Source organism: Phyllostomus hastatus, unplaced genomic scaffold (genome assembly GCF_019186645.2).
Source record: "Phyllostomus hastatus isolate PE091 unplaced genomic scaffold, TTU_PhHast_1.1 phas_contig_113, whole genome shotgun sequence".
NCBI lineage: Eukaryota > Metazoa > Chordata > Mammalia > Chiroptera > Phyllostomidae > Phyllostomus > Phyllostomus hastatus.
This window is the reverse complement of record NW_025333530.1, coordinates 14929751-14957340: the sequence shown is the minus strand read 5'-3', so window position 1 is coordinate 14957340 and position 27590 is coordinate 14929751. Positions and strand designations below refer to the sequence as shown.

Here is a 27590-nt window from a genome sequence, read left to right as displayed (position 1 = left end):
TTCTAATCTTGGTTGTGTGAGGAGGTATGCCTCCATCTTGCCGGAAGTCAGATTGAGAATTTTAAAAGAACTACAATTGTCCAGCCAAGATGGAGGCATAGGTGGGACGCACCGTACCTCCACACACAACCAAGATTGGAACAACAACAATTTAGAGGCAGAATAACATCCAGAACTGACAGAAAATTTATCTGAATGGAAGTCGGACAGCCAAGAAGTTGAAATAGACCCATTTATCCACACCAGTAGGAGGGGGCAGCGCAGAGATCAGAGACAGTTGGGCACATAAGGCATCTGGGGGGCACATAAGGCATCTGGGGTGCGCAAGATCGCAGCGGGTGGACCCTGAGACCACAAGTGGCATCTGGCAGACCCAGTGAGGTGGCAATTGTGGAGCAGGGCAGAGCGCACAACCCAGGATCCCAGAGAATGGACTAAGGTCCCACGGAGAACAGAGCAACCGCCATTGTTCCCTCTCAACCCTGCCACCACATACAATGTCACAATCTAGCAACTGGAGTGCCCAGCCTTGGTGAACACCTAAGGCTCCGCTCCTCATCATAAAAGGAGCAACCAAACCAAAAGGGGGGGGGGCTCAAACAGAAGAACAAATCAATGCCCCAGAACTCATCCTTTTAAGCAACCAAGAGATGGACAAATTATCAGATCCAGTTCAAAACACTGGTGATCAGGAAGCTCACAGAAATGTTTGATTTTGGTCACAAATTAGATGAACAAATGCAGGTTATGACTAAAGAAAAGAAGGAAAATGCAGAGGGAACCAATAGTGATGGGAAGGAAACTGGGACTCAAAACAATAGAGTGGACCAGAAGGAAGAAAGAAACAACCAAACAGGAAGGAATGGAGAAATAAGAATTCAAAAAAACGAGGAGAAGCTTAGGAACCTCCAGGACATCTTTAAATTTTCCAACATCTGAATTGTGGGGGGTGCCAGAAGGGGAAGAGGAAGAGCAACAGATTGAAAATGTATTTGAACAAATAATAAAGGAGAACTTCCCCATTCTGGCAAAGGAAATAGACTTCCAGGAAATCCAGGAAGCTCAGAGAGCCCCCAAAGAAGTTGGACCCAAGAAGAAACACAGCAAGGCACATCATAATTACATTAGTCAAGGTAAAAATGAAGGAGAGAATCCTAGAAGCAGCAAGAGATAAGGGGACAGTAACCTACAAAGGAGTTCCCATCAGACTGTCAGCTGATTTCTCAAAAAAAGACCTTACAGGCAAGAAGGGGCTGGAAAGAAAGTATTCCAAGTCATGAAAGACAAGAACCTATATCCCAGATTGCTGTATCCAGCAAAGCTTTCATTCAGAATGGAAGGGCAGATAAAGTGCTTTTCAGATAAGGTCAAGTTAAAGGAGTTCATCATCACCAAGCCCTTATTTTATGAAATGCTAAAGGGACTTATTTAAGAAAAGGAGATAAAGAAAAAACATGTATATCAAAAGGACAGCAAACTCACAATTATTAACAACCACACCTAAAGCAAAACCAAAAGAAACTAAGTAAACAACTAGAACAGGAGCAGAAGCACAGAAAGGGAGATCACATGGATCTCCCTTAACAGATCACCTGTTAGCAACAGGGGGGTGGGAGGAGGAGAGAGGGGGAAAAGGTACAGAGAATAAGTAGCATAGATTGTAGGTTGAAAATAGACAGGGGGAGGGTAAGAATAGTATGGGAAATGTAGAAGCTAAAGAACTTATCAGTATGACACATAGACATGAACTAAAGTGGGGGATGTGGGTAGGAGAGGGTGTACAGGGTGGAGGGGAGTGAAGGGGGGAAATGGGACAACTGTAATAGCATAATCAATAAAATATATTTTAAAAAAGAAATAGAAATTATCAACAAGAACCAACATGAAATGAAGAATGCAATTTCTGAATTAAGAACACAGTAGAAGGAATCAAAAACAGGCTAGATGAAGCAGAGGATCAAATTAGCAAGCTGGATGACAAGGTAGAGAAATACTCCCAGAAAGATCAAGAAAAGGAAAAAAGACCCAGAAAGAATGAAGAGGCATTAAGGGAAATGCAGAACAACATGAAATGGAATATTATGCATACAATAGAAATACCAGAAGGAGAAAAAGAAGAGCAAGGTTGGAAAATCCGTTTGAAAAAGTGATGATGAAAAACTTCCCTAAGTTGATGAGGGAAAAAGACACACAAATCCAGGAAACACAGAGAGTCCCAATCAAGAGGAAACCAAAGAAGCCCACTTCAAGACACATCATAATTAGACCTGGCTACTGTACTTAGTGGATTGAGCGTGGGCTGCAAACCAAAGGGTCACTGGTTCAATTCCAAGTCAAGGCACATGCCTGGGTTGTGGGCTAGGTCATCAGTGGGGGCCAGATGAGAGGCAACCACACGTTGATGTTTCTCTTCCTCTTCCTCCCTCCCTTCCCCTCTCTCTAAAAATAAATAAAATCTTTAAACAGAAAAGACACATCATAATTAAAATGGCAAAATTCCAAGATAAAGACAGAATCCTAAAGGCAGCAAGCAAGAAACAGGAAGTTTCTTGGGAACATACAAGGGAGCCCCGGATAAGACTAACAGCTTTCTTCTCCATGGAAACGCTACAAGCCAGAAGGGATCAGCAAGGAATATTCCAAGTAATGAAAACCAAAGGCCTGCAAGCAAGACTACTCTATCCAGCAAGGCTCTCAATTAAAACTGAAGTCCAGCCCTGGTTGGTCTGGCTCAATGGATTGACCACTGGCCTGTGAACCAAAATGTCGCCAGTTCGGTTCCCAGTCTAGAGCACATGCTGGGGTTGTGGGCCAGGTCTTCCGTGGGAGGTGTGTGAGAGGCAACCACATATCAATGTTTCTCTCTCTCTCCCTCCCTTCTCCTCTTAAAAAAAATAAATAAATAAATTTTTTTTAAAAAGAACATGATTTTAAATAGATGATAGATAGATAGATAGATAAAATGGAAGGTGAAATAAGGAGTTTCCCAGGCCAAGACTCAAAGGATACACCTCCACCAAACCAGCACTGCAAGAGATGCTAAAGGAAAGAAAAAGAGTGAGAGAGAGAGAGGAACACAGGTATGAAGGAAGTGAAATGGCAATGAATAAGTACCTATAATAATAATCTTAAACATAAATGGAATAAATGCTCCAACTGAAAGACATTGAATAGCTGAATGGATAAGAAAGCATGACCCACACATATGCTGCCTACAAGAGACCCACCTCAAAACAAAAGACCTACACAGACTGAAAGTGAAGGGTTGAAAAAAAAATATTCCAAGCAAATGGACAGGGAAAAAAGTCAGGGTAGCAATTCTAATATCAGACAAAATAGGTTTCAAAATAAGGGCCATAAAAAGAGATGCAGAAGGTCACTTCATAATACTCAAGGAAAGAATCCATTAAGAAGACCTAAACATTGTAAATATATATGCACCCAGCATAGGAGCACCCAAATATATAAGGAAAATCTTGGAGGACTTCAAGAAAGATATTGACAGCAACACAATTATAGTGGGGGATTTTAACACCCCACTGTCAAAAATGGACAGCTCTTCCAAACAAAACATCAACAAAGATATTGTGGCATTGAACAATGTCCTAGTTCAAATGGATTTAACTGATATATATATATATATATATATATATATATATATATATATATATATATATATATATATATAGTCTTTGATCCCAAAGAAGCAAAAAATACACATTCTTTTCCAATGCATGTGGAATATTTTCAAAGACAGACCACATGATAGGTCACAAAACAAGCCTCAACAAATTCAAGAAAATTGAAATCATATCAAGCATTATCTCTGATCACAAGGGACTGAAACTAGTACCAGCCTCAAGGGAAAAAAAAAAACAACCCAAAACACTCAAATTCATGGAGATTGAATAGCATGCTATTAAACAATGAATGGGTCAAGAAGGAGATCAAGAAAGAAATCAAAAAGTTTCTGGAAACAAGTGAAAATGAACTTACAATAATCTAAAACTTATGGGACAGAGTGAAGTAGTCCTGAGAGGGAAATTCATAGCAATGCAGGCCTACCTAAAAAGGGTAGAAACGTTTCAAATAAACAACATAACCCTATATTTACAACAACTGGAGGAACAACAACAAAGACAATCTAGAGAAAGTAGAAAGAAGGAAATAACCAAGATCAAAAGAGAATTAAATGACATAGGGACTAAAAGCACAATTCTAAGGATCAATAAATCCAGGAGCTGATTCTTTGAAAAGATAAACAAAATCAACAAGCCTTTAAGCAGACTCATCAAGAAAAAAAGAGAGAGGACCCAAATAAACAAAATCAGAAATGAAAGAGGAGAGATTACAACTAACACCACAGAAATACAAAGATTGTAAGAAATTATTATGAACAACCATATGCCAAGAAATTTGAAAACCTGGGTGAAATAGACACGTTTCTAGAAAAAACATAATCTTCCAAAACTCAATGAAGAAGAAGCAGGAAGCCTGAACAGAACAATAACAGATGATGAAATTGAAGCAGTAATCAAAAAACCCAGAACACAAAGCCCTGGACTGGATGGTTTCACAAGAGAATTTTACAAAGCATTTAAGGAAGAGCTAACCCCTATCCTTTACAGACTATTCAAAAAAAGCTGAAAAGATGGGAATCTACCAAACTTTTTTTATGAAGCCAGCATCACCCTAATTCCAAAACCAGATAAGGACACAACAAAGAAAGAACACTACAGGCCAATATCGCTAATGAACATAGATGCTAAATCCTCAAAATATTGGCAAACCACATCCAGCAATACACTGAAAAGATCATACACCATGACCAAGTGGGATTCATCTCAAGGATGGTACAATATTCACAAATCAATAAATGCAATATATCACATAAACAAAAGGAAACACAAAAATCACGTGATCGTATCAATAAATGTGGAAAAAAGCATTTGATAAGGTACCACACCCATTTATGATAAAAACATTCATCAAAGTGGGAGTACAGGGAGCATACCTTGACATAATAAAGGCCATATATGAGAGACATACAGCCAACATCATACTCAGTGGGTAAACCTAAAAGCTTTCCCACTAAGATAAGGAAAAAGACAAGGATGTCTGCTCCCACCACGCCTATTCAACATAGTATTGGAAATCCTAGCCACAGCAATAAGACAAGAGAAAGAAATAAAAGACATCCAAATTGGAAAGGAAGAAGCAAGACTGTCACTATTTGCAGATGACATGATAGTGTACAGAGAAAATCCTATAGACTCCACAAAAAAAACTACTCGACCTAATACATGAATTTGGAAAAACAGCGAGATACAAAGTAAATATTCAGAAATCAAAGACATTTTTGTATACCAACAATGAAATATCAGAAACAAAAATCAGCGGGGAAGTCCCATTCGCTGTAACAACAAGAAAAAATAAAGTACCTAGGAATAAACCTTGCCAAGGAGGTAAAAGACCTGTACTCAGAAAACTACACAACACTAAAGGAAGAAATTAGGGAAGACACAAACAAATGGAATCATATATCATGTTCATGGATTGGAAGAATTAATATCATCAAAATGTCCATACTACCTAAAGCAATTTATACATTCAATGCAACCCCTATTAAAGTACCGATAACATATTTCACAGATACAGAACAAACATTTCAAAAATTTATATGGAACCAAAAATGACCCCAAATAGCTGAAGCTATTTTTAGAAAGAAGAACAAAGTAGAAGGGATCACAATACCTAATATCAAACTGTATTATAAAGCCTCTGTAATCAAAACAGTCTGGTACTGGCATAAGAACAGACTCATAGACCAATGGAACAGAATAGAGAGCCCAGAAATAAACCCAAGTTTCTATGATCAATCAATATTTGACAGAGGGGGGCAGAAACATAAAATGGAGCAAAAATAGCCTCTTCAACGAATAATGTTGGGAGATCTGGACAGCTACATGCAAAAAAATGAAACTTATTCACCACCTTACACCATACACAAAAATAAATTCAAGGTAGATAAAAGACTTAAATATAAGCCATGACACCATAAAAGTCCTAGAGGAAAACAAAAACAGGAAAATGTGAGATATTCTATGCAGCAAGATTGTCGCTGATGTGTCCCCTAGAGCAGGGACATAAAGGGAAGAATAAACAAATGGGACTTCATCAAAATATAAAACTTCTTCAAAGCTAAAGAAAACTACATTAAAATGAAAAGAGAACAACCATATGGGAAAACACATTTGCCATGATACCTCTGACAAGGGTTTGATCTCCAAAATATATAAAGAACTCACACAACTCCACTCCAGGAAGACAAACAACTCATTTAAAAAATGAGCAAAAGACCTGAATGTACACTTTTCCAAGAAGGACATACAGAGGGCCCAGAGACATATGAAAAGATGTTCAGCATCATTAGCCATCAAAGAGATGCAAATTACAACCACATGAGATACCACTTCACACCAGGCAGAATGGCCATCATAAACAAATCAACAAAAAACAAGTGTTGGAGTGGATGTGGAGAAAAGGGAACGCTAGTGTACTGCTGATGAGAATGGAGACTGGTGCAGCCACTGTTGAAAACAGTATGGAATTTTCTCAGAAAACTAAAAAATGGAACTGCCTTTTGACCTGGCAATTCCACTGCTGGGATTATATTCTAAAAACCCTGAAACACCAATCCAAAAGAACCTATGCACCCCAATGTTCATAGCAGCACAATTTACAATAGCCAAGTGCTAGAAGCAACCTAAGTGCCCATCAGTAAATGAGTGGTTCAAAAAACTATAGTACATTTACATGATGGAATACTATGCAACAGAAAGAAAGAAGGAGCTCCTATCCTTTGCAACAGCATGGATGGAACTGGAGAACATTATGGTAAGTGAAATAAGCCAGATGGTGAGGGACAAATACCATATGATCTCACCTTTAACTGGAACATAATCAACAAAAGAAAAAAGCAAACAAAATATAACCAGAGACATTGAAATGAAGAACAATCTAACAATAGCCAGAGGGGAGGGGGGAGGGGACAGCAGGGAGAAGGGTTTACAGGAACTACTATAAAGGACACATGGACAAAACCAAGGGGGAGGGCATAAGCAAGCGAGGGAGGTGGGTTTGGCTGGGGTAAGGGGGAGTGGTGGGGAGAAAATGCAGACAACTGTAATTGAACAACAATAAAGTAAATTATAATAAATAAATAAGAAAATAACAAGTGTTCAAGAAAATAGGTAAACTGGAACCATTGTACCATGTTGCTAAGAATGTAAAATGGTCTGACTGCTGTGGAAAACAGTTTGGTGCTTCCTCAAAAAATTAAGCATTGAATTACCATATGATCCAGCAATTCCACATCTAGATATATACTCAAAAGAACTGAAAGCAGGGTCTCTAAGACATTTTTATACCCATGTTTATTGCAGTATTATTCACAATAGCCAAAAGTTGAAAGCAACCCAGTGTCCAACAACAGATGAATGGATAAACAGAATGTGGTATGTACCTGAAATGCAATAGCATTATTCAGCCTTTAAAAGGAATGAAATTCTGATACATAATGACCCTTTAAAAGATTATGCTAAATAAAATAAGCCACACACAAAAGAACAAATATTGTATGATTCTACTTATATGAAATACCTAGAATAGGCAAATTTGTTGAGACAGAAAGTAGAATAATGGTTTCCGGGGGCTGTATGGGGAGCAGTCTGAGGACTTATCACTAAATACTTACAGAATGTGTGTTTGGGATTGTAAAATAAAGTTTTGGAAATAGATGATGGTGATAATTGCACAACATTGTGGATGTGATATACAGTAAATTAATTTGAGTTGTGCACTTAAAATGGTTGAAATGGCAAATTTTGTGTTATGTGTACTTAACAACAATTTAAAAAATTGTTTTAAAAGAAAGAAGCATTTAGCATTTGGAGACAGGGGTAGCAAGAAGGAAGTGGGCAAACTACCAGCCCAGGTGACTATTCCTGTGCAGAGGGATGTGACACTGTCAAAGGAAAGCACAGGGCCTTGGCTATCTTATCTAGTGGCAAATGGTACCAGGAAGGCCCAAGTTAGAGGGCTTCCCCATCTCAGTTCTCATTTCATTCTCAAGAATGAATTCAGGTGAGAGACAGAAATGAGGTGGTGAGTTTATTTATGAAATACACTTGAACATGACACTGAAAGCGGGCACACAGCTAGTCTGAGTACCTCGCCTTATTAGAGTTTTAAGGGTTATATGTAGGCAGCGCAGCCAGCATCCAAGCTCCCCATCCTCTTCCCTTCTCAGGATGATGCCATTAAGATAAGTTTCAAAGGTTTCCTTTCCCAAATAGTAGAAATGATACACACAGAATGTCAAGGCTCCCCTCCTCCTGGCTTATCATGTAGTCTCTCTTGTGACCTTTGGAACACCTGGCAATCTTATTTGACTGGGCTCAGGACTACCAAATTAATGAGTGAGACCTGTCTCCCTCACCCTCCTTGCCTTGGTTTGTTCTCTACCCTAACAGCAAACTCTGCCCAGGCACTACAACTGGCATCCTGGACAGCGAGCCTGAGGCATGAAGGAAAAACATACAATCACTAAGCTCAGATGGTTGGTGGGTGGCAGTATGCACCTTCCCCCCATCCCATGTGCCATTTCAGGCCCCAGTCATCTACCCTGGGCCATTGCTGCAGCCTCCTGACATGCCCCTGGACCACCCTAATGCTGAGGGGGGTCAGCTTCCCTAAAGCAAATCTAATCCTGCTGCCTCAGCTCACAAGTTTCTCTGCTGGTTCCCTCACTGGAAACCTGCTGCCTCCTTGGTTTGGCCAAGGCTATTTACAGGCTGGTGCCAACATGTTCCTCTGGCCTAGTCTCACACCCCTCCCCACACCAACCCCAGGTTCTGTCTGGCCATGCTGAGCCTCTCACATTTCCTTATGAGTGTTCTCTGCATACATTGAAAGGGTCTCCAGCCCACTCCCTTGGCAAACTCCTAAGTAATCTTGAAAACCCATTGTAAATGTCACCACTATGTTGGGTCTTCCTGACTCTTCCTCAGAAGGGATGGCTGTGCCCTCCTGCTGTCCCACAGCACTTCTTGTAGATAAATTGAGTTATACACTACACGTGGGACAGAATCTTGAGCTAGGCTAAAATGTTAAAGAAATGGTAACCTTCTGAGGTGGAGGTCTTGGGGCCATTCAAGCAACTGGCATCTTGGTCAAAGATGTGTGGCCTAATTATGTCCCTTGTCCTTAGGTGCCCACTCCCCCATCCTTATTCCCCAACCACATGACCCTGAGGAAGGGGCCTAAGAAGTGGTACTAGTTGAGACTGAGAAACAGAAGAGGAGAAAAAAGTACAAAATTGGGGGTGGGGTGGTTTCTGTGAACAAGTAGACCACATATAAACCAGGCACACAAACCCCTCAGGTGACCACGCCTCACATGTGGACTTTGGCTGCTCGGGTGGGGCAAGTGAGTCAGGCTGTGCCCCAGCAGGCAGGAGGTGCCTGAGATCGCTCATTTGGCTGCAGCCATAGCCAGCATGACTGAGAAGACCTGGGAGCTGTGCCTGCTGCTTCTGCTGGGGCTAGGGCTGGGGCTGGGGTCCCAGCAGGCTCTACCCCCACCCTGTGAGAGGTAGGAGTGGAGGAGGCAACGGGGGATGGAGCAGAGAAGCTGAGATGAGATCTCAAGCATTGGGGGTCAGACTTTCAGAGGGAAGGGAAGGAAATTCGGTTTTCTCATATAGCAGGCTCTCTGCCGGGCACTGACCTCTAGTGTGGAGAAAGATCCTGCCTGAAGTTGGCCTATGCATAGTGGAAGAACCTGCCACGAGCCTTCCTTCCTACCCTCCCTCCAAGCTGCTCCTTGAACTGTGCAGGACTGTTCTCAGGATTGTTCTAGGAAATGTTCTGCTTAATTTACCTAGCCTCAAAGTGAGATGGGGTATAAGGAACTGAAAGGAGATCCTGGGTTTAACCTCTGACCTCTGTGACAAAGGACAAGAAACTGCTTCCCAGAGCCACAGTTTCTACCTCCAAATAATAAAGGCAAGAGGCCCTGTCCTACCTCCCAGACTCACAGGACGTCATCCATTCTTTGTGAATATGGATTATCAAGCTTTCACTATGCCTTCTAGGGCTGCAGCAGTGAACAAGAAAAATGAGGCCTTTGCCTTCATCAACCTTACATAATAAGCAAGAAAATAGAAGCTAAATAGTGATAGAAGCACAATTAAAAGTGAAGTGAAGTTAGGGAACCACTCAAGGGAGTGGGTGAATAGAGAATGTTTCAGATAGAAGGGTAGGAAAAGTGTCTTTGAGAAACTGACATTAGAGCACAATCATGGAAAGAACTATACTGTGCGGATCTGGGACAAGACAGTCTAGCATGGGAACTGCAGTGCAAAAGCCCTGAGGTCACTGTTCAAGGACCAGGAAGAAGGCCTATGTGGTTGGGACAGAAGTGGTAATAGGCTGGAGGAGGCAGAGGCTCCAAGAAAGAGGGGCCCAGCGTTTGGGTTTCATTGGCAGGACCAGAAAGGTAAGAAGTGGTTCCATATGGGATATATTTTGGAGGTTGAGCTGATCAAATGCTGATGATTGATTCTGGAATATAAAAGGAAAGGATGTGTCTGGGATAATTCATAGATTTTATCCTGAGGAGTTGTAATAGGAATTTCAAAAAGGCTGTGTGATCAAGTTGGTTGCCAAAAGTAGAGACAAAAGACTGTCAGGAGTCCCTAAGCCCATCTCAGCTTCAGGGATTTCCTAGTACTCACCAAATGGTTATATCCATAGTACAGTTTATTACAGTGAAAGAGTACAGATTAAAATCAGGAAAGGCATATTGGACTCTGGCCAGTGTGGCTCAGTTGGAGCATTGTCACATCACCAAAAGGTTGCAGGTTCAGTTCCCAGTTAGGAGGGTACATACCTAGGTTGTGGGTTCAATTCCGAGTCCGGGTGCATATGAGAGGCAACTGATAGATCTCTCTCTCTCTCTCTTTTCCTTTCTGTCTAAAAACAATGGGGAAAAAAAAATGTCCTCAGGTGAGGACTGGGGAAAAAAAAAGGCATATAGGACAGAGTCCAAGAGAGAAAAAAATGTAAGCTTCCAGTGATCTTCTCCCAATGGATTTATACAGACACCTAATTTTTTCTAGCAATAGTGCATGACCACATCCATGAAGTATGGCCAACCTGGAAGCTCATCTGGACCTTGTTTTCCACAGATTTTATTGGGGACCAGTTACAGAGGAATGGAGTATCCACATGACTGACCTTAGTTACTCAGTCTCCAAGTCTCTAAAGATTAAAGAGACACTGGGTATTTCTTGGCCCCCACCATAAGTCACACTGTTAGCATAAAGTATCTGGCATGGCCTAAGGCCCCAGTTAAAAAAAGGCTTATCTGGCAGAGCAAAATATGAAACCTGAGGGGTTTGTGTGAATATCTGAAGTTGTAGCCAGTTGGTCAGAAATAGGGGTAGCTTGGGGACCCCTGGACTTGCAACTGGTGCCTGGAATGAAGGCAGCCATATTGGGGACTGTATCCTTGACCTGGTGCTGATGTCTGAGCTAAATGATTAGTGCCAGAATTATATTGCAATATTGCAGTTGGTGTCAGAAAACATGTGATTTACTAGAATGACCTTGACTCACTGAAACACGTGGCTTGGGAATAGCAAGATGAAAAGGAAGGGGTTGAGAAGCCTTTAATTCCTGCATGGCCACAGGGTCACCCATGGTTTGAAAAAGCAGTTGTGCTGTGATTGGTTACTAAAGGTAAAAGTTACCAATGGAACCTGGCTGGTGTAGCTCAGTGGATTGTGCACGGGCTATGAACCAAAGTATCGCAGGTTCGATTCCCAGCCAGGGTACATGCCTGGGTTGCAGGCCACAGCCCCCATCAACCGTACATTGATGTTTCTCTCTCTCTCTCTCTCTTTCTCCCTCCTTTCCCTCTCTAAAAAATAAATAAATAAATCTTTTTTAAAAAGTTACCAATGGAATTTAAAGATGATGGATCTAACTCCTGGGGTGTTGACTCACTGGATACATAAGAAAATACAAAATAATCAGGCCCTGGCTGGTGTAGCTCAGTGGATTGAGTACAGGACTGCGAACCAAAAGGTCACTGGTTTGATTCCCAGACAGGGCACATGCCTGGGTTGCTGGCCAGGTCCCCAGCAGGGGACGTGCAAGAGGCAACCACACATTGATGTTTCTCTCCCTCTCTTTCTGCTTCCCTTTCCCTTTCTCTAAAAATAAATAAATAAAATCTTAAAATAAAAAGAAAATACAAAATAATCAGTTAATGTTTCCTATAATAGCAAAATTGAAAGTGACAGATGGGCCAAGGTTAGATTCCGACCAGTCCAAACTTCACCTTCCCATCTCAGGGCCCCTGCCAGTGGCTTCAGATCCATTTCCCAAGAAAACAGTTATTTTGAAACAACAAATAACAAAGAAGAGAATGGGTTTAGACCAGAGATTTTCAACTTTCTTTTCATCTCATGGTACACATAAACTAATTACTAAAATACTTTTTTGTCAATCTGACAAAAAAATTAGTTATAGTTTTCAGTCATTCACATTGGATGACTATTGTTGTGTTGGCTATTGTCATTTTTTTATTTGACAACCTAAGGCAAAAGAGGTCAGTGCCCCTGACTAAATAGTCAGGCATTGCATGTTTTAAAAATTCTTGAGGCACACCAGTTGAAAACTGTTAGGATAGACAATGGAGAGAGTCAATGGACTTATCCCAGCAGGGAGACCTCTTTAAATGGTTATTAAGAAATGTTTGCTTTATTCACAGAGCAAGGAGAGAGTCAAGAGACTCATCCCAGCAGGGTAGAAATCTTTAAGTAGTTACTAAGAAGTGGGATGAATAAAGCAGCTGTTTACAGGGTCAAAACAAAAATCTTAATGCAGCACTCTTAGAGGTTGAGTGTACCAGTGGGAGACACCCCAAAATGAAAGGGCCATAAATGAATCTGCTTTATTCTCCCTCCTTTGGTGAACTTTAGAAAACAGCAAAGCAAAGAGGACAATAAGAGACCTGACCTCCAGTCTGCTGGGACAATTGTCCTGAAATTTAATCAGGATAAAGATTGATGAGAGGGTCAGAGTCCCTTAGATATGTCCCCTGCTGAGCACTCAAAGCTTTAGGCATATGAGTAGGCAAAATGGTTGGAGATTAGAGAAGTTTCTTGGACTCTGTGACATGAAAACCCTGTGCCCTGTGGTACCAAAAGCCACTAGTGATGCCCCTAACAGGGGCTACAATCAGATTGAGAGGATAATGGAATGCAAAAGTTGAAAAGATTAAGATAAAAGTTCAGATGAAATTTGGAATGTTTGAACAGACGTTATGTCACATGGTTGTTTCTCCTTATCCTAAATGTAGGGAACACTTCTCCTACCCAGTATTGTACAACGAAACCTGTTGGTGAAGTCCTAACAGGGTCACAATTCAGAATGCAAGGGTTGATAGAACTAAGGTTAAAAAGTGGTATGGATAAAAACTGGTATGTTTGAACAGTTACGTGAAGTGGTTGCATCTGTTTCACCTGAATGTGTTACAGGGATGGATATTGTGCCTGACCAGGGAATGTTTCCACTATCTAGTACTATAAAACAAAAGGCATGTAAATCTGCCTGTTGAGCAATATTAACTGGGCATTGCAAATGATTAATCAGTAAGGCTGTCAGAGTCCACATAGATTGTAGCCTCCTGTGCAGCACAGACTGGGAGTACAGCAAAAACCTGTGGGCACCTCCCAGCATGACTGTTGGGACTTTGGACTAAAGAATTGACAATTTCCATTTGAGGGGCAATTAGTAGCATGCTATCAGACATTAATTGAAACTGCCCCTATGATCACTTTGAAACTTGAATTACCCATAATATATTGAGTGATATAAATGCTCCAGGAGGGAGGGCAGTGCCCAGAAGTGTTCCATAATAAAACGGAACAGGTCTATGCAGGGGCATACTACTAGGGGAATGTAGAGCTACTCGGTGTATTCCGCAGCAGGTACTCTTTTCCCCAGGACTGACTTTGGAACAACCTGATGAGCTGCCAGACTCTATTGCTACTTGGACAGTACCCAATAAACAGCTCTCAATTGACCAGAAAGGAGCTGATGGTTTACGGATGGCAGTGCCAAGGTGAACAGAGAACATACTCTTTGGAAGGCTGCCACTCTGATTAAAGATGATAAAATCAAATTTGTTTGGTGAAATGAATTACATGAATTATAAACTGGTTGCTACTATGTTTGGGTTTTACCTACTCTCAGTCAGTGTCCTATGACCTGGTCATATGGTCAGGCAGAAGGGCAAAGGAAAATTGGTCTATAAAAATAATGCCCTTATGTTGCACAGTCCTATGGAAATCACTATGGGAATGTCAGGGACATAGTAAAATAGAAGACATTGATTACTATCAGAAGAACCCCCTTTCTTTGATCAGAAGGTAATTGGAGCCCTGGCTGGTCTGGCTCGCTGGCTTGTGAACCAAAGGGTTGCTGATTCGATTCCCAGCACATGTGTGGGTTACAGGCCAGGTCCCCAGTAGGGGGCATGCCAGAGGCAACCACACATCAATGTTTCCCTCTCTTTCTCCCTCCCTTCCCCTCTCTCTAAAAATAAATAAATAAATAATCAAATAAATAATCCTTTAGAAGAAAAGAAGGTAACTGGAGCCAGCAAGTGTACTCCTGTAGGGTAGCCACTTTGGTTCCTGAACTAAATGAACATTGGGAGCCTGCAGCAATGCAGCAGTGGGCTGGATCTGAATATATTCCACCTGTACTCTCTGAGGCACAAAACCTAGTAAGAACTGTTCTATGCACCAACAAGAGAGACAGACTATAGATGGTTATCAGGCAGGTTCTCTGGGGGAAATGACGTTCATACAGCTGGCAAGGGGGGACTGATGTTGGGAGACTCAGTCCTACAGAAGGCTACAGTGAGTCCTGCAGAAACATACACCTGCTCTAGACTGGACTTTTCTCACCCAGTAACCTGAAAACTTAGAGTCAAAAGACACTGGCATTTTCCTAGAGTTCTCTTTAGTCGTCAACAATTAGTCTAGCTAATCATCATATCCTAATATGAAAATGTCCCCCCAGAGCAATGACACTCAGGACTGCAGGCCTCCATTCAACTTTGTCAGGTTCCAAAGGCAAGTGTGCTCACGGCAAACATACCACATCTGTCCCCCCAAAAAGTCCAGCCATTATTAATATAATGAGAACAGTTTGCATGACATCAATGTAACCTGGCAGCCAAGGAGAGAGGACTGGAACGCACATGCGTGAGTTCACTGTACTAGTCAGTGAGGGTAGAGGGTAGAGGATGCCTTTGAGTGAGCGCGTGTACTGTCTGGCCATCACATTCAAAATGACAGCAAGTAGAACAAAAGATCTGCATCAAATTTTACATTAAGCTTAAACATTCCTCGGTGGAAACTATTCAGATGATTAAGAAAGCCACAGCCATGGGCAACTGGTGATTGGCAGCTTCATCACGACAATGTTCCGACTCATACATCATGTCTCGTGCAGAGTTTTTTGGTGAAACATCAAATCACCCAGGTGACTCAGCCTCCCTACAACCCTGATTTGGCACCCTGGGACTTCTGGCTTTTCCAGAAACTAAAATCACTTTTGAAAGGGAAGAAATTTCAGGCCATCAGTGAGACTCAGTAAAATACAACAGGGCTGATGGTCATTGGGAGAACTGTGTGAGGTCCCAAAATGCCTACTTTGAAGGGGACTGAAGTGTCATTGTCCTGTGTACAATGTTTCTTGTATCTTATATCTTCTTCAATAAATGTCTCAATTTTTCATATTACATGGATGGATACCTTCTGGACAAATGGCTTCACAATTTCAGGCATCTGGTATAACCATTCTAAAGACAGTATTAATCTCCTTCTTCTGATCCTCTCTTCTAGGCACCAATGTAATATTGGATTTCCCATTTTTGTTGCATACCCAATTAATCATCTCCTTACCCCCAGCTAGTAGTCCTCCTTCTACTTGTCACTGATGTTTACTAAACATTTCTACCTTGGGAGGAAACACAAGGTTTGGCCACTGTACAGATTCAGGTGCCAGCAGTGCTCCCCTAGAGTCCCCTCCCATTGATAGGATAGGGTTACACAGGTCCAGGATGAGGGGCTATTCCTACTACTAGGCGATGTAACTGCACTCACTGACAGTCTGGTTCAGGCAGATGGGCTGTAGGCATGGCCTGCCCCATCAGGCCCTCAGGAATTCTGACATATATGTTTAAAGGTACAATTACATTTTCTTGCTTAGGGATCATCCCTCCTTCTGGCACTTGTAGGTGTATTCCTGGTCCTGGAGACCACTGCATCAGGTAGTAAAACAGTAAGTCCAGATGATGTGGAAAACAATTGTATAGTCTTATCAGTAACCTCTCCTCAGAATCCTTCAGAAACAGAGAAGACTATCCAGTAGGGACCTTCCCTTGACCTCCCTCCACATGTTGAATGGTAGCACACACATGAAATTTTTGCAAGCCAGTCCTTCATGCTTTTTTTCTCCCCATTTAGGACAACAAATGTTTCAATTGCCTCTTCCAATTTTCTATCAAGCCATCACTCTGAGGACATATGTCACATTAATGTTCATTTGACTTGATACCTCTTGGCCCATTGTTGGAACTATGGGCTGTTCAAATTTGTACAGTATCTTCTGTTCCAATATAGTATTTTATAGTATTTTAAGCATTTTCATCTACAATCAGGTATGTGAAGCTGCTTTAATGTGCCCCTAAATTCCCATAGTGATCTCCTTGGGTTATGCTCCATATGGGCATTTCTTTAATGGTTCAGTTTGTCACAGCCTATCTGCCAGGCCATTGACCTCTGTCCATGAGTCAATAAAAACCTAAACCCAGCAGCTTTTATTGTTCAATTCTTCCATCACTGCAAAGGAAACAGCATGCAATTCAGCACACTGAGTTGATTTGTTCTTAAGTTTGCCAAAGCTTTCTATTAGTCAGTCAGAGTACAGTAGCCTTCCAAACAAGATACTTTGTACTACTTTGGAAGTACCATTAGTAAACTAGCTGTTTTGGTCAATAGAGATTGCTCACTACTAGAAATTGGGCACCTACTGGTGGCTCTTCAGGTCCTTCCAAAGTCCCAGCCCTGCAGGAAAAGAGGCCACCGGCTTTTATGTTCCCCTTTGCATTCACCAAGTAGTGTGTTCCTGTGCAAACCATTTCAATTTTATTAAGGAACTCTTTGGGGGCACTGCCTTCTTTATCAGTGTTTCTCTGATATCACCCAAGATACAATAGGTATTTCAGGTTTCAGGAATATTTTATGTCCTTTAATCATAGAGGCAGTTTCAATCAACACTCAATAGCAAACTAGTGATTGTATCCCAAATGGTACATACCGTATCTTACAGCTGGAAATTTTCTGATCCAAAAATCTCAGCAATTGCCACTGGGTGCAACTCACAGGCTTTTAACCGGGTCTTCACATGGCAACTGCACAGAGAATTGGTCCATTTTATTCTCATGTGTCACTTATTAAAGTGGCAACCTCATTGTGCCCATTGAGTATGTCATACTGTTTCAAATTAACAACCAACGTGGGCTCAAGTAATTGTTCAGGTCCTTTACTTCACAGAGACCCTCCTACTTCTCTCAGCCCTGTATGGTGCCACCACCCATAAGCCCCTACCACACATGTGCACATGCACACACATGGCACACACAACTCTTCTCAGTCCAGAGAATATGCCCCAGACTCTAGCTTTTCTTCTCCCCCCTCCCAATTCTCTCTGCAGCCAGATTTACTGCCATGGGGAGCTCCTGCACCAAGTTCAGATGGCCAAACTCTACCAGGATGACAAGCAGTTTGTGGACATGCCACTGTCCTCAGCTCCAGGTGAGGCTCCTTGGGGCCCTGCCTTCTCCTGAATCTTCCACCAAAGATAGCAGGGGCAAAGCCAGGCAGAGAGGCATCTGATCAGGGAGGGTTCATGGGGTTCCACTGATCCCTCCCTGTGCCTGTTGCCAAGATCAAGTCCTGCAGCACTTCAACAAACTGGTCAACACCCACAACCACAGCATCCCCGCTGATCAGCTGCAGGTGTTCCTCCAAGAACACTTCCATGCAGTGGGGCAGGAGCTGCAGCCCTGGATCCCTGAAGACTGGAAAGACAGGTATAACTCCGGACAAGAAACAGGAGAGGGGCCTTTGAATGGGGCTGCCTTCCTGAACTCTGCCAAGCCAATGTCCTTCCAGCCCCCGGTTCCTACAGAAGATCTCAGACTCCAAGCTGCGAGCATGGGCAGGGCAGCTGCACCAACTCTGGAAGAAGCTGGGAAAGAAGGTAAAAGTGTCTTGGGCCTGAGAGAGGGATGTGCCATTTTGGTGCCCACCCTGCCCCTACAGCAAAGACTGGGACTCATTTCCTGAGAACACAGCCTCCCACTCCTTGGGTCCTTGAAAAATTCCTCTCTAGAAAGAATTTCTAAGAGGGAGCAGGGGAACATCTACTTGTAACTCCTCACCTCCTCCCAGAAGCCCTCCCAGCCTCCCCGTAGGCAAACCTAGCCTACTCTGCCATCTCCTTACTGCCCAGTCCTGTCTCTAACACCACTTGGTAACAAACTGTTCACTGTCCTGCTGAACTCTCTCTTCCTTGAGCTCCTGAGGCCACACCTCTGCTCAGAAATGATCATTGCCACTGCTGATTGTGGCCCAGCCCTGTGGTCGGCACAGTCCTCTGTTGGCACTTTGTCTGTTTTATCTGAGGCTCAGAGAGAGAGCAGTGATTTGCCCAAGGCTGCACAGCACTGGTCCTCACACCCAGGCGTCAGAGCCCTGACACCCACAGGCAGGATGAAACTCTGGGCTCCTTCGCTAGTGTGGGCTGCTGCCTCAGCCAGCCCCCAAGGAAACCTGAGCCTCATTCCACTGTTCCCCTGAAAACCTCTCTCCTGCTAAAGCCATACTCACTCATGCAGAACTAGCAGGGAAGGAACAGAGAAATACCTGACACAGACACACAGCAAGCTCCACTCCGGTCCTACCTTGCTCTCTCCCTCAGCCATGTTCACCCACATCCACCTCACTGGGGAAAGGGACCTGGGCCAGAGAGTGGGGGGTCCCGAGTCTCTGGGCCTGGCTTGGTGGTGGTAGCAGAGACTTGAGGAGGTGGTGGAAATGGTCCCCAACCTGGGTCCTAGTAGTGGCCACTGCTTGGTGAGTACTTGCTGGTGCCAGGCTGAGCTGTCGGGGGCTCCTGCACACCATGGAGCACTGTAGGAGAACGTTCTCCGTGGTGTGGGCCCAGCTCCCACTCGGAGATGCACAGGACCCATGCCCACGGATAGGTTCTCCAGTGGGGAATCAGGCCTGCAATGTGCCTAGGCCACTTTGAGTCTTGCTTTTGCTAAAAAAACTCCCTCACCCTGATTTGTAGCAAACATTTACTGCAAAGTAACTTCCTAGAATCTATGCTAAACCTTCCAAGGATGAGTGTAACTGGTTCAACCACTTTTGCCTTTTCATTTGCAAATATTCCTCCTCTGTGATGTGATTAGCGGCATTGGCTCCTTAGTTTTCTGTAAAATGTAACCACCCAAAGCCAACTGGGGATAATAATGAGGACCATCATGTAATGTGCCCAGAGATGGAAATAAAGGCCTGTCATGGCAGAGGCCACAGCTTTTTGCTCCCCTTGAGAGCGAAGCCGCTAGCCCTTTTCCTTCACAAGACTCGTAGTCTGTGTGAATGTCTCTCCCCCCATCCACAGTGTCGCAGCCTGGGGTCCCCATCAGAGCACAGCAGGGACTCAGAGGCCTGCCCGTGGGGGGGTGAGCAGTCCAGGTTCCCAGAGCCAGTCCTTGACTGAGCCCACAGGGCTGAGCAGCAGCAGAGCCCAAGCCCAAGCCCAAACCCAATCCCAAGTCCAAGCTTCCTGGCTCCAAAGCCCACAGCTGCCAGTGCCTCCACTGGGCCAGACTCCTCTGGCCTCCAGGCTCTGGGAAAGGGGGGGTGGGGGGGGGGTGTAGGCTCCCTGTGCCTTGTCTCCTGACTTCAGGTGAAGCCAGAGGTCCTCCACCACCCAGAGCGGTTCTCTTTGATCTACTCTCAGCACCCCTTCATTGTGCCTGGCGGGCGCTTTCTGGAGTTCTACTACTGGTGAGCAGCCAGCAGCTGCAGGGGTGAGAGTGGTGGGGAGCCCAGAACCAGCAAGTGGAGTCACCTGAGTGGGGGTGGGCCACACTGATGGGGCCTGGGTATGCAGGGCAGAGGGTGGGGAGTGGGGTGCATGGTTGGGATACCTGAGCTGTCCCTTTTGCCAGGGACTCCTACTGGGTGATGGAGGGTCTGCTCCTCTCTGAGATGCCTGAGACAGTGAAGGGCATGCTGCAGAATTTCCTGGACCTGGTGCAAATGTAAGTGGGCACCTGGCACCTCCAGGCCGGGTGCAGGAGAGGCAGGTGCCATGGGCTTGGAACTGGGTTTGCCTTGGCTATGATGGTTGGGCAGGGGCGTGTCAGCAAGTCTCCTTCTCGGCAGCTATGGACATGTGCCCAACGGGGCCCGAGTGTACTACCTGCAGCGCAGCCAGCCCCCACTCCTGACCCTCATGATGGACCGCTATGTGACTTACACCAATGATACTGCCTTCCTACGGTGGGCACCCTCTCCTCGTGCTGTGCTGCAGGCTCCCCCATACCTAAGACCTCCCAGGGTGGGAATAGAGAGGTGTGCCTAGGCTGAGGTGGTGCCCGGCTGCTCCCCCCAGGGACAACATTGGGACCCTTGCCTTGGAATTGGACTTCTGGACTAAGAACAGGAACATCTCTGTGAACCTGGGGGGAAAGAGCTACATCCTGAATCACTATTACGTCCCTTATGGGGGACCCAGGTGAGGAACTGTGGGGAAAGCCTCTTAATATCTTGTCTATTCACTCTTGTTCACTTGTCACCAGGCCTCTGGGCAGGAGGGCCAATGACCTAGGCCCCTTCTTAGAGGGTGAGACTGGAAGCCATGAGTAATGCAGGGGCTGTGGGGCCCAAGGCTTGCTGAGTCAACAGGGCTCATCCTCAGCTTAGGCACAGAGGGCTCAGAGCCTTCCTGTGCCAGATGTCCACTCTTGTCTTGCCAGACCAGAGTCCTACAGTAAAGATGCTGAGCTGGCAGACACCCTGCCTGAAGGTGAGTAGCAGCAGCACGAAGGTAGCCAGGTGGAGCTGGGTGCCTGCTGTGGTGTCAGGCCCTGGTCTTCTCGGTGCTGTGTCTGTCCTCACAGGGAACCGGGAGGCTCTGTGGGCTGAGCTCAAGGCTGGGGCTGAGTCTGGCTGGGACTTCTCTTCACGATGGCTAATCGGAGGCCCAAACCCCAACTTGCTCAGCAGTATCCGAACCAGCAAACTTGTGCCTGTTGACCTCAATGCCTTCCTATGCCAGGCAGAGGAGCTAATGAGCAACTTCTACACCAGCTTGGGTGAGCAGGCCAGTAGGAGGGGAAGGGTGTGCTTGTCAGACTTGGGTCCCTACCTCAGCCTTGGCAACAGAGATGGAATTGGGGACTTGGGTGAAATGCCTCCACCATTTAGCCTGCTCAATACTGCACCCCCAGTGTAGGCAGGACAGGAGTACAAATGGGGTCTATTCTTATCTTCACTCCCCTCCTTTTCTTACTGGGAAGGCCTTCTAGGGCCTATGAAAGGACCCCTTAGTCCACACATCCAAAATCTCATGATTCCTCTTCCAAACAGCTGCACTTTTGAGTCCTCAGAGCTAGGGAATCCATACAGCCAGTGTTCTACCAAGGATGAATCTGGGGACAGGACAGTGCAGGTCCTGGGAGCTGCAAAGGACCACTTGCTCAGGGAATTCCAGGTCCTAGAAGCCCAAAATGTGGTGGGCTATAAGTAGGCATGTTTCCTTAGACCTTGGGGACAACAATAGGATGCCAAAGTATTAGACCTCTGGAAGTTCATGGGGCCCAAGGATAGGAGCCCTGGTTACTCCATCTAAACCAAATGTCACCGCAGGGAATGACTCTCAAGCCACGATGTACAGAAACTTGCGGGAACAGCGCTTGGCTGCCCTGAAGGCCATCCTTTGGGACGAAGAGAAAGGTGTCTGGTTTGACTATGACCTTGAAAACAGAAAGAAGAACCGAGAGTTTTACCCATCCAACCTTGCTCCTCTCTGGGCGGGCTGCTTCTCTGACCCAGACGTCGTGGACAAGGCTCTGAAATACCTGGAGGTGAGGGGGCAGCACCACTTGCTCTCTCCCTGACTCTGAGCAGTGACCTCTGGCAAGTGTCAGCCACCCCCTCCTGTGCCTTAGCCTGACGGTCCCACTGCAGCCACCAGGGGGCAGGTGTGAGACAAGAAGAGAAGGCCCAGGAAAGTGACATCTGGCTTTAGGAAAGCCCAGCCTCCTGGCTCCCGGCCCAGCCCCCACCCACAGTTGTAGTGATGTCTGGAACGTTGCAGGACAGCCAGATACTGACCTATCGATACGGAATCCCAACATCTCTCCGGAAAACGGGCCAGCAGTGGGACTTCCCCAATGCCTGGGCCCCCCTCCAGGACCTGGTCATCAGAGGTAGGAGGCAGGGATGGGACATACCCCAGGACCTTACCGCCTGGGTGTAGAGGGTCAGCCTTCCAGGTACTGGGGAGTTGTGAACAAAGGATGCGGGGGCGGGGGGGGCGGTCTTTCTCTGACTCCTCCGGCTCTCTCAGCCTCCCGCTCAGCAAACATTTATGCCCACCTCCACTTGTCAGGAGAATCAGCCCTCCACTCCCTCCAAAACCAGGCCCTGGATTAGAGCAGGTTCACCTGTGGTTCCAGAAAGGAGGTTGCAGGGCCCGGGCCTCCTTTCCTCCTTGAGAGAGAGGCTCAGGCCTCTGAGCCCCTTGGGGCAGGGGCTCTGGAGGTTCAGGGTCCTGCCTCGGGGCGGGGTTCAGGTCTGGCCAAGTCGCCTTCACCCCGGACTCAGGAAGTAGCTTTCCAGCTGGCGCAGAATTGGATCCGAACCAACTTTGATGTCTACTCCCAAAAGGCAGCCATGTATGAGAAGGTGAGCGGGCCCTGAGCCCATTCCCAGCAGTACTCCTACCTGTGGTGAGGTGGGGGAATTCTCAGGCTTTGCAAAGCCCAGATCCCGGGACAGTGGTGGCACCCAGTGGCTATTCCTGGGCACTGCATGGGTAAGCGCCAGACTACAGCCCCTTCTCCCAAAAAGGCTCCCATTTCCTGCTCCTCCTAGAGGGCTGGATGGGGGGAGGGGGTGGGCTAGGGATAGTACTGACCTTAGAACTTGTCCTCTTGTCCCCAGTATGACATCGGCAATGGTGGACAACCCGGTGGCGGAGGGGAGTATGAAGTTCAGGTGAGTGGGCCAACATCCTACAGGGATTTGGGGGGGGCCCTGCTGTCCCCACAAGCTGACCATAACTTTTCCCTCTAAGCCTCCATTTCCTCCCATGTGTGTCCACAGGGAGGAGTCTGACTGGTACTCCTTGGTACCCCTGGGACTAGCTAGGCAGGGCCAGAGCCTCTGGGTAGAGATCCCACACACGTACCTAACAGCACTTGGGGGCCTTCCCCAAGGGTCTTTCCCCCACTGGCCATGCCTCTCTCCAGGAGGGGTTTGGCTGGACCAATGGAGTGGTCCTGATGCTCCTGGATCTCTATGGTGACCGGCTGAGTTCAGGGACCCAGACAGCTTTCCTGGAGCCCCACTGCCTCACAGTTGCCCTTCTGCTTAGCCTGCTGCCACAGTGATGGGCCTCACTGCCCCCTCTGCCTTCAGGTGCTCCTCTAGCTCCAGCTCCTGCCTCATTAAACCTGTGCATGAGTCCCTACCTTCTCCTGCCTCTTCATTCTCCATCCCTGGAGACCCCCATGCCCTCCTATACGTCCCGCCCGTCCTTGGTCATAGTGGATGGGGACAGGGTAGGAACCTGGAGGTCATGGGTTAGGCCCTGGGTCCCTCCTGGAACATTTTAATAAAGTGGAAATTCTACTCTGTTGGGAGGACCTGACCCTTCTACCCCAGGTACCCCAGCCCAGTGCCCCACACAACTTGGCCTCCCAGCAACATACTTCAAATGCTTTATTGTTCTGTTGAGATGCTTACAAATATTGCAAATCACCCAGCCTGGACCCAGCAACCATGGCCCAGTGCTGGAGAAGGGAGCAGGGAGGTGGGATTAGTGTTAAGGCGGGAAGGACTGAGGCCAGACTGCTGAGGCCTAGTCCTTTGCTCTCCATTTTCATCATCCTTCTGTGGCTGAAGTAGGGAAGCTGGGCTTCCAGGCCTTCCTTCTTTGCTGCTCCTCTCCCGCTCAGGTTTTCTCATGGAGTAGCCCTCCGTCCCTGTCAGAAACTCAGCCCTTCTAGCTTTCTCAGTCATCCATATCACTTCTCTGGATCTAGATACCCTGGTTTCATCCCTTCTGGCTCTAAGGAAGGCACAAGTGGAAGGGAGAGGGCTCGCCCAAGGGGCCAACAGGTTGTATATCAGGGCCTAGAGACACAGGCTGGTACAGGGAGGTTTTCAGTTCCTTCCCACAGCATGAGATGCCCAGCAGCCTGGGCTGGAGAGATGATGGCACATGTACCCTCACATGGGCCCACAGCTTAAGCAGTGGGCTAAGCTGCTGAGCTATGGAGCCAACGTAATTAGTATGTAACCATAGCAATGAAGCAGTTACAGTGGTGACCATGGCAATGGGTCTGCAAAAAGGGTATGGGGCCCAAACCTCAAGGATAAAACTTGGTCTCTGACCCTTGAGCAAGGTAAAAAAAATATGAATGCGGGCCCTGGCTGGTGTGGCTCAGTGGATCGAGTGCCGGCTTGCAAACCAAAGGGTCACCAGTTCACTTCCCAGTCAGGGCTGGGTTGTAGACCGGTGGCAACACCGGTCCCCAGTGGGAGGCACTCAAAGGGCAACCACACAGTGAAGTCTCTCTCCCTCTCTTCCCCTCTCTCTGGAAATGAACAAATGAAATCTTTTTTAAAAATATGGATGTGGGAAAACAAAGGGGTAAGAGCAGGGTTTGAGATAGAAACTGCCTGAGCTGTCGCCCCACTCTGGATGTGGTACTGCTCAGCCCCAATGCTCCTGCAAAGGGGGCTGAGGCAAGAGGGAATCTTTGGCCAATTCTGGTACCATAACTGTCCTTTACAAAAGAGAACACAGGCCAAGGAGCACAGGACCCTGAAGAGTTATTGCAAGTGCTGGGCTCTAAGGAGGCTACAAAGCCCCTTCCCTACCTTTGATCTCCTGACTGATTCTTTAGGAAGCTCAAGCTCAGAAACTCCCAGAATGAGTTCCTTAGATAACATTGCAAACTCTTCTTATACAAAAGCACCAGTTATGTTCTACTTTCCCAGGGCCTCTGGAAGCACCCAGTGAGGTCTGGGGCCCAGGGTGTTACTCTGTCTCCAGGGGCAAGCAGAGCAGCAGGTGGTCAGGCATGGGTCCAGGAGGCCCACAACAGTCAGTTCATGAACTGAGTGTAGCCCTCAGCCCCGGTGACAATGACATCCATCCAGATGCGCATGGCCTCCGCAGATGGGGCCACCATGTAGTACAACCGGTCATGGGTCTTCACACAGAAGGTCAGGGCTGGGTTCGGGCTCTGCGGAGAGAAAGAGGAGAGTCTAAACAGGGCTTACCCCTGACATTCACAAGCATTCTCCTGCCCAGCCTCCTGGTCTGTACTTTCTCCTCTTTGTCCAAGACAACCTGGAGCTAAGGGCTGAGTCCTACACAGGCCTAAAACCTAGTCACAACCAGTCAAGTGGGCCTCAGGCTGAGATATTCCCCTCCTTACACCTGGCAACCCTTGGGCCCTGGCAAGGTCATATTATGCCAGGTGGGAGCACTGTTCCTTTACACCCCAGACATAAAAGAATGTCAAAAGAAATCAGACACAAAGGGTTGTTCCAGTGAAGACCAGAGTTCTCTCTGCAAAAGAGGGGCAGATGGACAAAGCTACAAGTACGATGCTGAGCCCTAGGACCCCAGAGATCACAGAGAGTGGGCATCTGAGGCTTGGAGAGAGGGAGGCTGACTTATACTGCAGTGAGGCAGATAACCAGGCTCAAATATCTCCTATTTATCAATCCTCTCTACCAAATCTAGTCTTCAAGGGCCCCCTTTTAGTCATCCCTTCTGCATTGCCCACCCCCATTTGGGAGACATCGTGCTGTCATCTTAGGAGAAGGAGGCAAGCCAGTCAAATTCGAGCCTACTGGGGCATCCTGCTTTCTGCAATCCACCTTCACTCCTCCCTCAGGCCTAAGGAAAGAAAGAGGGTTAAAGGGAGAGTAAAGGGTCAGAGGCAACTGAGGTATGAAGGTGTTAATATGCAGCAGTTCTAGTTACTGTACATAGGAAGGGATAGTTCTGTCACCATAGTGAAGCTGAAAAACCTCTTCTGGGAAGGGGAGAAGAGAGGAAGGAAAAGTTTACAAAGAGAGGAAGGGACGGGTCTGAGACTCTGAAGAGGGCAGGCTGGAGGCCTTTGCCATAGAGCCCACCCATTCCCCATGACCGGTCTCTTCTGCCCCTTCACCTTGGCTGCACTGCGCAGGTGATCGTAGTATACCTCTTCGATGGCCTGGAAATAGATGACCCCCTTCAATTTTGTCTCATGCTTGTCTGCAAAGAAAATAAGGACCAGGTTGAGGAGGCCTGTCGTACTTCAGGCCAAGCTTCACTGCCATGGAGTGTTTCCACCTGGGGAATGGGGTGATTCCCAGGGCTCCCAAACAGAACCCACATCAGTGCTCAGGCTCACACAGAATTACAGAGAATGCAAATTAGAACTCCACTGAGATACCGCTTCTCACCTATCAGAATGTCAAAAACATACAAAAGATATACAGCACACTTTTGTCAAGTATGTAGAGAAAAGGCTGTCTAATAAACAGCAGGTGGGAGTATATAAACTTGCAAACTGTACAGGTGATTTGGCCATACCTACCAAAATTGCTGTTTGTCCTTTAAGCCAATGATCACACTTAGGAAAATTTATCTTACACATGTGCAAAATAACAAACTTAAAAGATCGTTTCTGGCAGCAATATTTGTAGTCACAAAATACTGGAAACAACCCAAATATCCACCAGATGGAGGGAGACTCACAAATTATAGCGTACCACATGATGGGATACCAGACAGCTATTATATAGAATAATGTACAAATATCTGATATATAAATTCAGAAACAAATCTATACAATATATCCAGATATAAATATCTAGACATAGATATATTTGATGTAGAAAATTAGCAGGAAAACAAGGAATGTATTACAGGCTACCTTTTGTGTAAGAAAAGGAGTAAGAATACATGTTTGCATTGTTTATATTCCCTTAAAGCACTAGAAGGATACACAAAAGAGCAATAAAAGTGGTTATCTACAGTGAGTGGGGGCATAATTCTCAATTTAAACCTTTTTATATATTTTGATTTTCAAGTATATGAATGCATTCACCTATTGAATTCTAATATTTTAAA

At 45.7% G+C, this 27590-nt stretch overlaps 2 protein-coding genes across 14 annotated transcripts in view; one reads left to right on the top strand and one right to left on the bottom strand.

Annotated features, from left to right (window-relative positions):
* Positions 1 to 9525: 9525 nt before the first annotated feature.
* TREH (trehalase) overlaps positions 9526 to 27590 on the top strand; it is a 29652-nt gene continuing 11587 nt past the window's right edge. Inside the window, exons 1-15 of one of the 3 annotated variants that reach the window (XR_006785393.1) lie at positions 9526 to 9654; positions 17862 to 17962; positions 18096 to 18240; positions 18323 to 18410; positions 20127 to 20227; positions 20392 to 20484; positions 20609 to 20725; positions 20838 to 20960; positions 21202 to 21251; positions 21346 to 21540; positions 22094 to 22311; positions 22545 to 22656; positions 23069 to 23134; positions 23393 to 23446; positions 23701 to 23788. Coding sequence is in view for 1 of the 3 variants with exons in the window: in XM_045836891.1 (XP_045692847.1) it covers positions 9560 to 9654; positions 17862 to 17962; positions 18096 to 18240; positions 18323 to 18410; positions 20127 to 20227; positions 20392 to 20484; positions 20609 to 20725; positions 20838 to 20960; positions 21202 to 21251; positions 21346 to 21540; positions 22094 to 22311; positions 22545 to 22656; positions 23022 to 23134; positions 23393 to 23446; positions 23701 to 23841 (1746 nt within the window). In the remaining 2 variants the exon portion in view is untranslated. Of the gene's footprint in view, positions 9655 to 17861; positions 17963 to 18095; positions 18241 to 18322; positions 18411 to 20126; positions 20228 to 20391; positions 20485 to 20608; positions 20726 to 20837; positions 20961 to 21201; positions 21252 to 21345; positions 21541 to 22093; positions 22312 to 22544; positions 22657 to 23021; positions 23135 to 23392; positions 23447 to 23700; positions 23922 to 27590 lie in introns of those variants that run through there. The other 2 variants (XM_045836891.1, XR_006785395.1) reach the window with 2 other exon arrangements.
* Positions 24156 to 27590, bottom strand: part of PHLDB1 (pleckstrin homology like domain family B member 1) — a 48373-nt gene continuing 44938 nt past the window's right edge. For all 11 annotated transcript variants that reach the window (XM_045836796.1, XM_045836819.1, XM_045836837.1 and 8 more), the window contains 2 exons: positions 26644 to 26729; positions 24156 to 25704 (listed from right to left, as the gene is read on the bottom strand). In XM_045836796.1, coding sequence (XP_045692752.1) covers positions 25564 to 25704; positions 26644 to 26729 — 227 coding nt within the window. In that variant the 3' untranslated portion in view covers positions 24156 to 25563. The remainder of the gene's footprint in view (positions 25705 to 26643; positions 26730 to 27590) is intronic.